Here is a 14,964-nt window from a genome sequence, read left to right on the forward strand (position 1 = left end):
CAAAGGCACACATGAGGGAAATTTACATTGTCTGCACAAAAGCCTTTCTTATTTGCACCAGAAATCGGTGATATGGGACCTGAAACGGTCAGTGAAGTGAATTCAGGATAAGCAAATGGTTACTCTTCTGAGATCTGGTGTTAATCCTGGTCATCATTAGTTGTTTGCAGGTGCAGAAACACGAACACGTCAGGTGTCAGGTGTCCACACGGCAAGAGCAGCTGTAAGGGAGCTCACCTGGAAGGTTAAAGATTGGAGTGAGGGTAACTAGCTTCTGATGTGCTGACGAGAAGAGTCAGGCTTCGGTATACGAAGCCGGGGCCTCCTCGGCCTCAGCATGCGCACACAGCTGCGCACGTGCCTTCAGGCAACCGCCGGGGAGAGAGCCCCTGAAGCTGCTCCAGGAGTCCGTTTCCCCATGACCAACTCGAACACGGCATCTTTAAGGATGAGGCTCTTCCCAGGTCTGCAGGGCGTGGGGTGTGGGGTTGGGAGGATTTTTCCTGGAGGAGGCAGTTCTACCTGGGTTAATAAAGTCTGGTTTTGATCCCACATCTCCCACCCCAAAAAGGGGCCTCCAGAGAGGCACTGAAGACCAGCCCAAGGATTAGTCTACTCTAGATACGACCACCAACGTTTTAACTGGCAAAAACATTACTCTTTGTGGTAAAAAATGGGCATGACTGCACAATATACGTTAATCACACAATGGGGCTGGACACCTGTGTGGCTCAGTTAGTTAAGTGGCTGCCTTCGAATGTGGTCCATATATACAATGGGATATTACTCAGCCGTCAAAAAGAACGATTTCACAACATTTGCAGCAACATGGACGGGACTGGAGGAGGTAATGCTAAGTGGAATAAGTCAAGCAGATAAAGACAATTATCATATGGTTTCACTCATTTATGGAACATAAGAGTAGGAAGATCAGTAGGAGAAGAACAGGAAGAAGGAAGGGGGGTAAACAGAAGGGGGAGTGAACCATGAGAGACTGCGGACTCTGGGAAACGAACTGAGGCTTCAGAGGGGAGGGGGGTGGGAGAATGGGATAGGCCGCTGATGGGTAGTAAGGAGGGCACGTATTGCATGGTGCACTGGGTGTTATACGCAAACAATGAATCATGGAACATTGCATCAAAAACTAGGGATGTACTGTATGGTGACTAACATAATAAAAAATTATTACTGAAAAAAAAAAAAAGTGCTGCCTTCGACTCCGGTCATGATCCCAGCATCCTGGGATCAAGTCCTGCATTGGGCTCCCTGCTCAGGGGGAGCCTGCTTCTTCCTCTCCCCCTGCTTGTGAGCGCTCTCTCTGACCGAAAACAAAACAAAACAAAACAAAACAAAACAAAACGCCCAAATTAAAAAAAAATAATACAATGGGGCTCACATGTGATTTAAAAGATTTAAAACCAGTGGGGCGCCTGAGTGGCTCCGTTGGTTAAGCGTCTGACTCTTAGTTTCAGCTCAGGTCATGATCTCAGGGTCATGAGATTGAGCCCTGAGTCAGGCTCCATGCTCAGTGGGGAATCGGCTTGGGATTCTCTCTCTCCCTCTGTCCCCACCCCCCTCTGTCTCTTTCTCAAATAAATAAATCTTTTTTAAAAAATAAGATTTAAGGGGCGCCTGGATGGTTCAGTTGGTCAAGTGCCTTTGGCTCAGGTCACGATCTCGGGGTCCTGTGATCGAGTCCCACGTTGGGATCCCGGCTCAGTGGGGAGTCTGCTTCTCCCTCTACCTCTGCCCTTCACTCCTGCTTGTGGGCACGCGCGCTCTCTCAAATAAATCAACAAAATCTTTTAAAAAAGATTTAACACCACTTAAAATACAAGTCGACTCTTATCAACCATACACTCCCATACATAAGCCAGAAACTCTTCACAATGCTAATTTTGTTTGCTTACTCTGAATTTAGGAAAGCCTTGGGGTGATGGTGGTGGGGTGGTGGGGGAATCACTGAGTAGCCTGGGTCTTTTTAAAAAGCTGACAATGGATTGAGTTTATGTCTTTTTGTTCTTGGTAGATCTCCTTGAGCACTGAGACCTTCCGCAGCATTGCACTCACTTCAGAACTGTTCCAAGGGTCAGAGTGTGGCTTATGGGCATTTATTTTGTTGGGATTGTATTTCATGCTCTGAAAAGTAGGAAGTGTGGTTGATCCAGAATGACTCTCTGTGACTCTTGTTTTTCCTTGTCAACCTACTCAGATTACTCTGATTATACTAACCAAATTTTGAGACTTTATTGATGCCAGTCAAAGCACTTCACATTTTCTCACTTAATGAATTCAGTGAGTGGTTAATGTGTGCAAACCACAGTGCTCCATACCAAGAGAAATGGAATGAGATGTGATATTTTTTATTTAAGAAAAGAAAGAAAAGGGGAGGCACATAAATACTGAAAATAGAAAAGAAAAATTTAAGTGCTATAAAGAATTGAAGATAAAGCAATTTGCCAACTATGTCTCCCAGGAGTTGAGAGCACTCAGCCTACTGCTATTTTTCAAGGCTCCTGATATATTAAAAAAAAAAATTGCTGAAACAAGGTTACAACAATTGTGTCATAGTTCATATGTAAGAATTAAAACTTTTGAAATACAAAAGGTACATGGTATGTTTGCAAGAAAATTAGAGGATTCGCAAAAAATGTAATTCACAGAGATGTGTGTTTGTGGCTGGAGGCCCAAGTTAAAAGTTGACTGGTGAAGAGATTCTTCATGTCCCCATTTGTAGGTCATGTCAACGTCTACCTGAGCCCCTTCCTGAGAGTGAGGCCCTCCTGGTCCCAGCTGCTCCATTTCCCAGCCTCACTCAGTGCTGACTCAGTAGGACTCGGGGACTGGCTGATGTGGAGCCCCAGCAGGGTCTCACTGCAATGTCTTTGAATTTTAAAAGTACCCACAAAGTGTCCCTCACCATATTGCAAAGCAGGACTAGGACTGTTAGTAGGGGCTAGTTGGTGGGCAGAGTGGAGCTGTGGGTACCAGTGAGGTCGCTCCCAACAAGAGACACCGGGAGACTGAGGCCTTGAGCTTGACTCTGAATAGGGGTTCAGATAAGACCCACAGGTGTGATCGTGCCAGGAGGCACTAGTTCTAGAAACCTGCTCATCTACCCGGCCGTGCAGTTGATCCCTCGCTATGAGTGGATCCCACTCCAATGAGACTTTATCACCTCCACCATGAAACAATCCTCTTCACTGTCACCAGTGACCTTCAGGCCATTAAATCCAACAGTATTTCTCAGTCTTCATCTTAATTACCTATCAGCAGTATTCGACAGAGATAATTAGACCCTCCTTCTTGGAACATTTTTGTCATTTTGCTCCCAGGACACCAGGTAGATGATTCTTCATCTACCTCACTGGCCACTCATTGTCAGTCTTCTTTTTGGAGTCTCTCCAACCTCTCAGCACTGGAGCGCTCTGGGTCTCTGTCCTCCCACCTCTTCCTACTTCTGGCTCCACTCCCTGCCTTGGAGACGTCACCTGGGCCCAGGGCTCTAGGTATCCTGTATATGCCTATGACTGTCAAATGTGTATCTGCAGCCCAGACTGCTCTCCCAGACCCACTCATCCAACTGCTTACTTAACATTGCCATTTGGACAGTACGGGGCATCTGGAACTCCCTATGCTCAAAGCCCTACAAATGTGCATTTCCGCAAGTCTTCCCCAGCTGCGGAAAGTGGCAACTCCATCCTTCCTGTTGCTCTGCTCCAAAACTTGAAGTCATCCTTGACTCCTCCTTTTGCTCTTTTTTCATACTTAACACCCACCCCATTAGCAGATCCTACCGGTTTCTACCTTCAGAATATATCTCAAACCACTTCTCCCCACCCGTGCTGTTTCCACCAGGTCCAAGCACCATCTTCTCTTGCTTGGGTCCCTGCAATTACATCTTATCTGGCCTCGTTGCTTCTACCCTTGGTCACTGTGGTTCATTCTCATCACAGTAGCCGGAAGAGTCCTTTCAAAATGCAAGCTGCATCATGTGACTCTTCTCAGAATCCTCTGAGGCCTTCCCATCTGTAATGGGCTAAATTGTGTCCACCCAAACTTCCTATGTTGCAGCCCTAACCCCCAGTACTTCCGAATGTGACAGTATTGAAGACAGGGCCTTTAAAGGGGGATTATGTTAAATGAGGCCATTAGGGTGGGCACTAATCCAACTTTACTGGTGTCCTTGTAAGACAGGACACACAGAGAGACACCAGGGATGTGCAGCCATAAAGAAAAGACCATCCAACAAGTAGGTGGCCATCTACAAGCCAAGGAGAGAGTCCCGAGAGGAAACCAACCCTGTGGGCACCTTGATCTTTAATTCCCAGCCTCTAGAACCGTGAGAAAATAAATATCTGTTGCTTAAGCCACACAGTCTGGTTTTTTGTTTGCTTGCTTGTGTGTTTGTGTTTTTGGTGTGGCGGGCCTAGCAGCTAATGGCACCGTCGTCCCTTTTGAAGTAAAAGCCAAAGTCCTTACACTGTCCAGCAAACTTTACTGTATGCGTGTCCTACTGCTGCTGCAAAAAATTACTACAAGCTCAGTGGCTTAAAATAAAACTAACTCATCACCTTACAGTTCTAGAGGTCAAAGTCTGAAAGGGGTCTCACTGGGCTAAAAAGCAAGGTGTTGACAAGGTTATAGTCCTTCCAGAGGCTCCACGGTAAAATTTGTTTCCTTGCCTTTTCCAGCTCCTGGAAGCTTCCTGTGTTCCTAGTGGCCTTTTTTCCTCCATCAAAGCCAGCGATTGCATCACATCTCTTTCATGCATAAGGACCTTTGCGGTGATGTTGGGCCCACCCAAATAATCCAGGATGATCTGTGCATCTCAAAGTCAGCTGATTAGCAAACATCATTCCGTCTGCAAACTTAATTCCCCTTGATGAGTAATAGAACATAATCACAGTTTCCTGGGATTAAGATGTGGACATCTTTGGGGGGGGGGCACTATTCTGCCAACGATGTCCACCATCTCTGCTTCTTCTCTGACTTCATCTCCCTCCACTGTCTCCTTATGCCCTCCACTCCTGCCACATGGGCCTCTTTGCTTTCCTGGAAAAGACCAAATGTGCCAAACGGGTTCCCACTCAGGGCCTTTGTACCTGCTGTTCCCTCTGCCAGGAGTGCTAGTCCCAGATATCAGCAGGCTCCTGCTGTCCCTTTTACACAAGGATTGCCCTGAACTCCCTGTATAGAATCACAATCCCACGCTCACCATCCCCTCTTCCCTTCGCCTGTGTTATTTGCTACCTAGCACTTGATGCATTGGGTGTCTTAACTTGTTTATATGTATTCTCCCCACTAGAATGTAAGCTCTAGGAGCAGAGACTCTGCTGTGTTCCCTGCTGTATCCTTGCACCTGAAATAATGTCCAGCAAATAATAGGGGCTCAGTAAATATTTTCCAAATAAAAAAATACATTGAATACAAAGACTCGTGCAAAGGCCTAAAACTAAGTTATACTTCTAAGTTTACAAAATATGGATAAAATTTTGATTTTTGAGTAAAACCAGATCTGCAATCTACAGAAAACCTTAGACATAGCAAAGTAATCAGTAAAAGGGTGAGTCACCACCATAAATGCCAGGGAGGCTCCCCGAGGTGCTTTGCCTATGACGTGCATGGAGGATTGTTCCCTTTTAGGGCAGGAAATAGTGGCTCTCAGGGGCACCCTAACTGAGAGCTTGTTTGTTGTGACTTTGAAAGCTGTGGGTGCAGAGGGCCACACAATTTACATGTTGGATCTGAGGTTTGGAGGAAATCATAGTGTTTTCTGGCAATTCCTGCCCCCATGGATGTAAAAATACTCACTTTGGGGCAACAACAGGTTTCGTTGGTGGTTGAACATAACTTTGTTTTTTTGCAGCTGGAGGAAGAGGAATTAGCCTGAAAGTGAAAAATAAATAATGGGAGAGAGAAAATTAGAAATTCAGAAACCTGTTTTATCACTCCCAGATTAGGCCGATGGCCACAGTGACCCAAAATTGGAATATGTGCTCTAACTGCTGAAATGCTTAAAATCAGGAAGATCTTGGGGAGTCTCTAGCAAAAGGAGGTTTATTTGAGGAGGTTCACTTCCCAGGGGACCCTGGGTTGGCAGCACAGCTTGTCCCCCATCTCCCAAAGCTCTCTGGGGCCCTTCGGTTGGAAGCAGCCCTTTCCCTGCTGTGCTCACTCTGAGATTTCGTCGTTTAAAATGACACTGAGCCAAAGCAGGACTGGCAATAGTGACGTGCTGCCAACAGTTTGCCAACAGCCTGGGAAAGCGGTGTAAAGCCGGCTTTCTGGCTTCTTGGGATTTTGTTGCCTAGTTGACTAGAAATATTGTAAAAGAAAGAAGCCCACAAATGGAAACCTAGTCTCCAGGTCCTATTTCATCCTTATGATCCTTACTTGGGCTTCCCTATGGAGGTCTTGGTTGGTGGCCGAGGGGTCTTGATTAGCTTCCGTGGTCCCAAGTTCCAGGGGTCCCAGCAGGTGCAGTAGATGAGAGGGTTGGGGTACATGGCAGGAGGGCAGAGGCCGGCTGGGCCGCTACAGCAGGAGGCTCTTGCTGAGGTGGGAAAGTAACAGCAGAGAGTTACAACATTCAGAGTCAAAACAACAGCACTTAGGGGCGCCTGGGTGGCTCAGTCGTTAAGCGTCTGCCTTTGGCTCAGGGCGTGATCCCAGCACCACATCAGGCTCCTCCGCTATGAGCCTGCTTCTTCCTCTCCCACTCTCCCTGCTTGTGTTCCCTCTCTCGCTGGCTGTCTCTCTCTGCCAAATAAATAAATAAAATCTTTAAAACAAACAAACAAACAAACAAACAAACAAACAAACAAACAAAAAACAACAGCACTTAGAAACCAGTTAGCAAGGACCCAGCAAAGGCCCAAAGCACAGATGGTAGCTTCTGGAAGCTGCTGATGTGGTGCAAGGTCTTGACTACAGAATAACATCCTACCCTTTGGCACCCAGTAGATTTGACTTGAAGGCAATTTAAAATTCGCCGCCATTGAGTGCTTACTGTGAGCCGGGTACACAATACATGATCGACTTTTGTCATCCCGGTTTTACAAATGAGGGTAGAGGCTCAGAATGACCGCAGAGGTAGCAAGTTGCAGGGCTGGGGGTAAGCGCGAGTCTCCCTCACTCCCAAGCCCTTGTTCCATCGGGCCGCACCAGCTCTCACTGAAGTGTGAGGTCCCTACAGAAGGTCTTGCACAGAATTTCCTGGGAAATTAACTCTGGTACTCAAATTACAGTGCAACTGAATGTCCCCGCTTCCCGTTCCTGTTCACCTGCCTGAGTTACAGATCAAAACTCTTCCTTCTTGGCTCCATGAAAACAAAACCAAAATCCCTATTACAAATGTCTGCGGAGAAGACAACTACCAGATAAACACCGAGGCTTGACCATGTTTATCTTCTTTATTTTCCAGAACGCCACTAAAATGATAGTATACGATTGTGAGATATTAGAAAAAACATATATTGGTCTCTGCCCCCAGTTCCCGACACAGGGCTCCTGAAACCCTCGTGAATCCCAAGTGATAAGAGCACTCGGGGCATCGTTGTTCTAATGCAACCCTGGATGGGCTCCAGGGTGGGAGCTGCTCACCAGAAAAACCAAGCCATGATTAAGAAGTTAAGAGTTTTTAGCCTCAGTCACCCCCCATGCTGCAAGGAGGGGAGAGGGGCTGGAAATGGAGTTAGTAACTGATCATACCGTGAGGAAGTCTCCATCAAACTCCCAGAAGTATGGGGTTCAGTGAGCTTCAGGGTTGGCAAACACATCACACGGGGAGGGTGACGCACCCAGACGGCATGAGGACAGGAGCTCCTGCGCTTGGGCCGCTCCCAGACCTCACTGCATGGATTGAGTCACCTGGCTGTTCATCTGTATCCGTTATCATACCCTTTAGCAAGCTGGTAGATGCAAGTTACTGTTTTCCTGAGTTCTGTGAGCTATTCTAGCAAATTAATTGAACCTAAGGATGGGGTCATGGGAAACTCTGATTTATAACTGATGGGTCAGAAGCGTAGATGACAATGTGGATTTGCAGTTGGCATCTCTGGCGGCCCGGGTGGGGTGCCGTCCTGCGGGACTGAGTCCTTACCTGTGGGATCTGGAGTTATCTCCAGGTGGAGAGTGCCAGAATTGAGGTAAATTATAGGACTGCCAGCCAGTGTTGCTTGGTGGGGGAAAACCCACAAACATCTGGTGTCAAAAGTGTTGTGAGTGTGGTAGTCGTGTGAGAGCAAAGGAGACACATAGGAGGAAGGACCGGCTTTTCTCCTAATTCAAGGATTAAAAGAGGTTTAATCTGGGGCGCCTGGGTGGCTCAGTCATTAAGCGTCTGCCTTCGGCTCAGGGCGTGATCCCGGCATTCTGGGATCGAGCCCCACATCGGGCTCCTCTGCTGGGAGCCTGCTTCTTCCTCTCCCACTCCCCCTGCTTGTGTTCCCTCTCTCGCTGGCTGTCTCTGTCTCTGTCAAATAAATAAATAAAATCTTAAAAAAAAAAAGAGGTTTAATCTGACAAGAACAGGGAGAGTGGGAGAGGAGACAGAACTGCACAAGATCGTCCATCCGAGTTTGACATAATAACTCCCCCACTCCACAACCATTGGAAGCCGTGGCCTACACACCTGCAAAGTGGATACAAACCAGAAGGGGCTAGTTCCCGAGTCGGTGGCCCCCAAAGACTCAGGACTTGGAGCTGATGGATTGTTGGATAATACGGACAGATCTGGCAGATGTGTTAGAGCACGTAGCAGGCCAGGTGACGTGCTGTCCCCGCAAACACGTCCATGCGCCCATCCCCAGAACCTGTGGCTAGGTCACCTCCCGTGCAAAAAGAGGATTTGCAGCTGTGATTAAGTGGAGGATCCTGAGTAGGGAGATGATTCCAGATTATCTGTGTGGGCCCAGGGTAATCATAAACCTCCTGATAAGAGGGAGAGTCAGAGTCAGAGAAGAAAATGTGATGAGGGAAGAGGAGGTAGGAGCGATCAAGGAAGGGCCGCAAGCCAAGGAATGTGGGCATCTCTAGCAGCTGGAAAAGGCATGGCAATGACTCTCTGCTAAAGCCTCCAGAAGGAGGCAAGTCCTGCCAATAGTTTGATTTCAGCCCAGTGAGACCCAGTTCAGACATCTGACCTCAGAACTGCAGGAGAATTAAACTGATGTTGTTTTAAGCCACTGAATTTGTGGTCATTTGTTACAGGGCAGTTGTAATAGGAAACAGAGCAACTGGGGTGAGATGGCCAATAGAAACATAGAAACCTAAGAGAATAAAAATGGCATAATGAGTCCAGGTTACAGAATATCATGGAAGAAAGTAAACGTGGTTATAGTAAGGTACACACTCAGATATATTAATGTAAACACTTCATAGTGATTTAACCAAAAAAGTGAATTGGGACGACATTGGAAGAGCAGGGGAGGGGAACGGAGGGAGAACATGTAAGGGCCAAATCCGCATCTACCACACCAGGAAGTCAATAGACAATGGCTAAAACGGAAAAATTGACAAATGGAATGGAGGCAAATTATTCAGCTGTATGAGGTTAAATTACAAAAGAAATAGCTTCAAGAGCTGAAAATAGTTGCCCCTAAGGAGCGTGCCAAGGAGCAGAACTGAGAAGTGAAGGGCAAGAGGGCAAAAACTAACTTTTCATTAATAAACTTGTAACACAGTTTACTTTTTAGATGATATCCGTGGATTATTTGATCGAAAATAAAAACCAATGCCAAAAAGTGTTCGGAGAACCAACAGACCCACAGGGGGATTACAACGACAGCAGATTTAACTCGAATTTCTAAGTGAATGGCTGGTTTCCAATAGTACACTGGAATAAATTTGTTGAAGAACCAACTGAAAAATGAAACAAACCTCTTTGTGAAATGTGACCAATGCTCAAGAAACCAGTTGCATGGTTTAATGCCTTTAGAGCAAAAGGCAACCATCACATGAGTCCATTTTACAGGTGAGGAAACAGACTCAAAATGATGAGTGACTCCTGGGCCGCCTGTAAATGCTCATTTAACAGCAAAAATACTTACAGGCTCTTGCTGTGAGGACCATGCTAGCTGCTGCGGGATTCTGCACGCTTGCACCCTGCCCTTGGGCAACTTGTGGTCAGGGGGTAGCCATCAGAAAAGGAGCTGAGTGGGCTGTGAAGCCGGGGCTGGAGAGCCGGCCTTGGAAGAAAGGCAGGACATGCAGGTGGAGGTAGGCCTGCAGGACCAGCTGGGACAGAGATCTGGGCCCAGGGTGCTGCGTGGCCAAGAGACTGGGTAAACAGCACGGCCTGAAGACCGGGTGATGGGGCCCCCACATCTAGCTGTCTGTGTTCTGTTGTGCTTGGGGGCCTAGTCGGGAGATCTCAGGGAGACAGGGTCCAGGAGGCAGTTGGGGTGGAGCACCCAGGCCAAGAAGGGGATGCCACAGGGGCTAGAATTTGGTGAGTCTGAAGGAGGATGTAGCAGTGCCAAGAAGGAAGTTCTCCTGCTGCTTCAGACCTGGGGTCTGCTTCCTGTGAGGACAGGAGCCAATCCTGAACTTGGGCGACTTGGCAGGAGTCCCTGGTGCAGGCAGTGAGAGGCCAAGGAGGCCAGCTCCCAGCACTGCCTTCTTTATTCCATTTCTTGCCTGACCAACCGGACTGTGCGGTTTTTGAAAGGCTGGACTCCACCAAGTCATTCTCTGTGTCCCCATGGAGCCTGGCACAGCAACTTGCCCACAATGTGTCCTGGATAAGTATTTGTTGCTTGACTGATAAACTGAGTGGCTCTCACCACAGGGACCGACTCAACAAGGAGGAAGGAGAGCCACAGAGGAACTGCAAAAATGTCATCGTTGTTACAGTGTTATAGATAATATGAAAAATTGGAATTAAAAAAACCAAAATGATTGGTAAATTATTGTACAGTCAATGGGAGTTTTACATAGATTTTAACAGATTATTTGAAAGCCTGTGGTAACATGAAGAAATGGTTAAGAACAAAGATATAAAATGGTATATGTGCAGTGGATACAATTATGTAAAAATATGTACCTATCTGCACAGAAGTTGGAAAAGAATATGGTAAAAAATGAAAATTGGGCCAGAATATCAAGATTATGAGTTTTTTTCTTCCCCCACAACATTCTTTACCAAGATTTTCCTTGGGTTTTGGATTCGGGTGGTCTTGACTTTGCATAATAGCTCCTCTACTTAATAGCTGCGGGACCTCAAGACACTCACTTTTACTTTTCTGGGTCTCAGTTTCTTCATCTGCAAAATAGGGACATGGAAGTTCCGCCTCACTGGGAGGTCACGCACATGAGATGAGACCAGGTCAGGAAAGCTCTCGGCACACTGCCTTGTACACATTTGGTTCTCAAAAACTGGTAACTGAGTTTAGGAATATTAGAAACCCTAGTGATATTTTTGTATACAGCAGCTTTTATTCCTAATATTTGGAGAGAATAGGTTTATTTGTGTGTGTTAAATTGAAATAGGCTCTCTGTAAAGAAAATCATAATACAGCAAAGCTTAAGGAAGTAAAAATTATCCAAAATACTAACATGATGACCACTGAAAATATTTTGGTTAATAAGTTCTAGAATTCTCTCTAGACTAAAGAAACAGATTTATATAATTTTCCATAAATGGGAAGGAACTATACATACATTCTACATATACTTTTTATCAACAATGTCATGAGCTTCTATTAATGTTGGTAACTATAGACATATCATCATTTTTTAAACTTAAATTTACTGTGGATAAAAATTTTAAATGTACAAAAATAGAGAAAACAGTATAATGAACTCACCTGTCACCCAGCTTCCACAATTAGCAACTTGTGGTTAATCATTCATCTGTACCCAGCCCACTCTAATGCCAGATTATTTTAAAACAAATTTAAAGCAAATCCATAATTTAAATTATACTTAGGGCAAATCTATAAAACAAATCTAAGATTTGTTTATCATCATAACTGTGTAAATTTCTATCCTACAACTGTACCCATTTATATTTTTAGCCAGGTGTGTATTGATGAACATTTGGTTGTTTCCTTTTTTTCCTGTTGTAGACAATGTCTTGGTGTATATTCTTTTGCTTTTAAAAAGTAAAAGCCTCTCTTTTCAAACACCGATGGGGATAGATACTCAAAATATTTAACAACTAGTGAGACAAGGCTGTTGAACAATCAGAATAGACATGGGCTATAGGCCTGGAACAGGGTCCTGCAGGACTCCACTCCTGCCTTTGTGCCGGGCATTAAACCCTTAGCTGCTTAATCATGAGGAGGTCTGGGGGTACCAGAGGAGGAGCTGAGGCAACCAAGGTGGCACAGAGGACATTTGAGGGACTGGGACAATGTATAAAGTTGATCCTTGAACAATATGGGTTTGAAGGTCCACTTATATGCTGACTTTTTTCAATAAATATATTGGAAAAAGTTTTGGAAATTTTCGACAATATGAAAAAACTTGCAGATGAACCATTTGGCCCAGGAATACTGAAAAAATTAAGAAAGTTAGTTATTAATATAATACTACAGTATATAATACATATAAGATAAAAATATGTGCTCTCGCTCTCTCTCTCAAATTAATAAATAAATATGCCCAGGAATACTGAAAAAATTAAGAAAGTTAGTTATTAATATAATACTACAGTATATAATACATATAAGATAAAAATATGTGCTCTCGCTCTCTCTCTCAAATTAATAAATAAATATTTTAAAAAAATAGGGGCACCTGGGTGACACAGTCAGTTAAGTGTCTGACTCTTGGTTTCAGGTCAGGTCATGATCTCAGCTCAGGGTCGTGAGATCAAGCACTATGTTGGGCTCTGCGCTCAGCATGGAGTCTGCTTAAGATTCTCTCTCCCTCTCCCTCTGCCCCCCCAAAATTAATAAATAAATCTTTCAAAAATAATATGTGTTAATCGACTGTATGTTATGTGAAGACTTCTGGTCAACAATAGGCTGGTAGGTCAACAGTAGTAGTTATATTTTTGAGGAGTCAAAAGCTATACTAGGATTTTTGACTGCATGGGGTGGGGGTCAATGCCCTAACCCCCGGTGTTGTTCAAGGTTGTTACTCAAGGGTCAACTGATATACAACCAGTATGGCAATATTTCAATATTTCAATGACTGCATACCAGCTAAACATCAGCCCTCTACTGCCAGTACTCTCCCACGAGGGAATCACTGTCAACAGGCTTTTACTGAGGGTAGACTTCCAGAAATGTTCTATGACTACGAATATATAATATATATAAAATCCCTAAAAATTTTTACATAAATGAGTGTATACTTTACACGCTATGCCATGTCTTGCTCTTTTTACATAACAGGATCTCTAGTAGATATTTCCATGTCGGCATAGATAGATCTACTGCGTTCACAATGGCTTGATGTTGCATTGTGTGGCTTTACGAATATAGAGGGGTGTGTGTGTGTGTGTGTGTGTGTGTGTGTCTATGCATGCACACCCGTGTATGATTAAGGATTCTTTCTCCCTACTCTTTTCCTCTCCTGTACTTCTCCCTGATGATTTCACCTGAGGCTTAGTGGACTGAAGGTGTCATGTGGTGACACTGTAGTTACCAGTGAGCCAGCAGAGCCTTCAGAAAGGTCATAGATTACTACTAATAACCAGACAAAAAAAAAAATTACATAAAACATCTTTTCCAAAGAACTTACCTTGGACTGCTCAAAGATTTGTTTCTCTCATGTGGTTCTTTTCCAAGTCAAGAGTCTTAAAGTCACCACAGTTTTTTAGAGAAACTGTTTCTCATCAACATAAAATCAGCATTCATTTTAGATCAAATCCAGAGGTTCCAGAACTCGAGATGTTAGTGGTCGTTCCAAGTGACTGAAATGCCAAAGCAGAAAACCCACAGTGTGTGTAGGGCAAAGAGAAAGACTTCCGGTGAATCCCGTCAAAGGTTTTTACAAAGGCTGAACTGGCATGAGTACAAATTTCCCGTCTAAGGATAGTCCAGCTTGAGTCTTTCGATATTGCAAGGAAAGTCCGAGTAGAGGAGAAAGTCAGCCGTCCGTTCAGACTCTCTTGACTTGGGCTTTGAGTTGTGAGGTTTGTCCTTGGGAGGTGGCAGGCAAAGGTTTGTTTCTTTTATTGCTATGGAAACAGAATGGCAGCACCTCATTGGCTCAGGCCCTCTGCTCTCAAAGAGAGCAGACTGGAGAAGCAGCCAGTTAACAAATCCTCTAAGACACAAGACAAAATATGCCTAAGATATACTTTCAGAGGAAATAGAATTAAACAGCATCCTAAGCTCAACCGGCCTATGGCTGTGGTTGCCAGGCAGGATCTGTGGAGGACATTAAGTTCTTTTGTCATTTGCTTACAGAAACCTAAAACTCCAAAGTGGGCAATTTCTTCCTTGAATTTCAGGCTTTGAAATCTGTAAAAGTAGAAATCCCCTAGGGCAGGAATCCTTTTCAGTCGCCAAGGAGTTTGACCATTTTTCCCCCCTAAGTTTTCCTAAGCAGAAAAGTTGCTTTTTCTCATTATAGAAAAAAAAGTGCTTGCTTATGATAGACCAGTGGCTTTAATTTTTATTCTATTGCAACTCACTATAAGAAATATATTTTACACATTTTATAATAAAAAGTTGTATGAAGTATCTTTATTACATACTATTCTCATCTATTTGTTTCTTCTATTTGAAATGAAAGCTCATTACAAATTTTCTTGGTTGATTTCATGACCCATAGTTTACAAAACAACGTTGTAAATTCATCCATTCATTTGACTTCACACTTATTATCTACTGTGTACCAGGAACTGTTGTGAGGGGGATATACCTCAGTTATGTGCTTTATGTGCTCCATAAAGCTTAGAGACTAGTGGGGAAGCAGACAATAAATTCAATAAAAGCACAATGAAGCTTACATTACAGGCCTCACCAGATGCCATGGGAATGGACTATGAGTCAAAGAGAAGGG

The 14,964-nt window shown here is 44.5% G+C and overlaps 1 protein-coding gene across 3 annotated transcripts in view; it reads right to left on the reverse strand.

Annotated features, from left to right (window-relative positions):
- The window catches only part of FLACC1 (flagellum associated containing coiled-coil domains 1), a 34,457-nt gene extending 20,353 nt beyond the window's left edge, over positions 1-14,104 (reverse strand). Inside the window, exons 1-3 of one of the 3 annotated variants that reach the window (XM_045806490.2) lie at positions 13,696-14,104; positions 6,397-6,556; positions 5,815-5,889 (exon numbers count right to left, since the gene is read on the reverse strand). In XM_045806490.2, coding sequence (XP_045662446.2) covers positions 5,815-5,889; positions 6,397-6,509 — 188 coding nt within the window. In that variant the 5' untranslated portion in view covers positions 6,510-6,556; positions 13,696-14,104. The other 2 variants (XM_087862658.1, XM_087862652.1) reach the window with 2 other exon arrangements.
- Between the last annotated feature and the right edge of the window lie 860 nt (positions 14,105-14,964).

The sequence above is a fragment of the Ursus americanus genome, chromosome 1 (assembly GCF_024610735.1).
Source record: "Ursus americanus isolate L20-20 chromosome 1, mUrsAme1.1.p, whole genome shotgun sequence".
NCBI classification, from domain to species: domain Eukaryota; kingdom Metazoa; phylum Chordata; class Mammalia; order Carnivora; family Ursidae; genus Ursus; species Ursus americanus.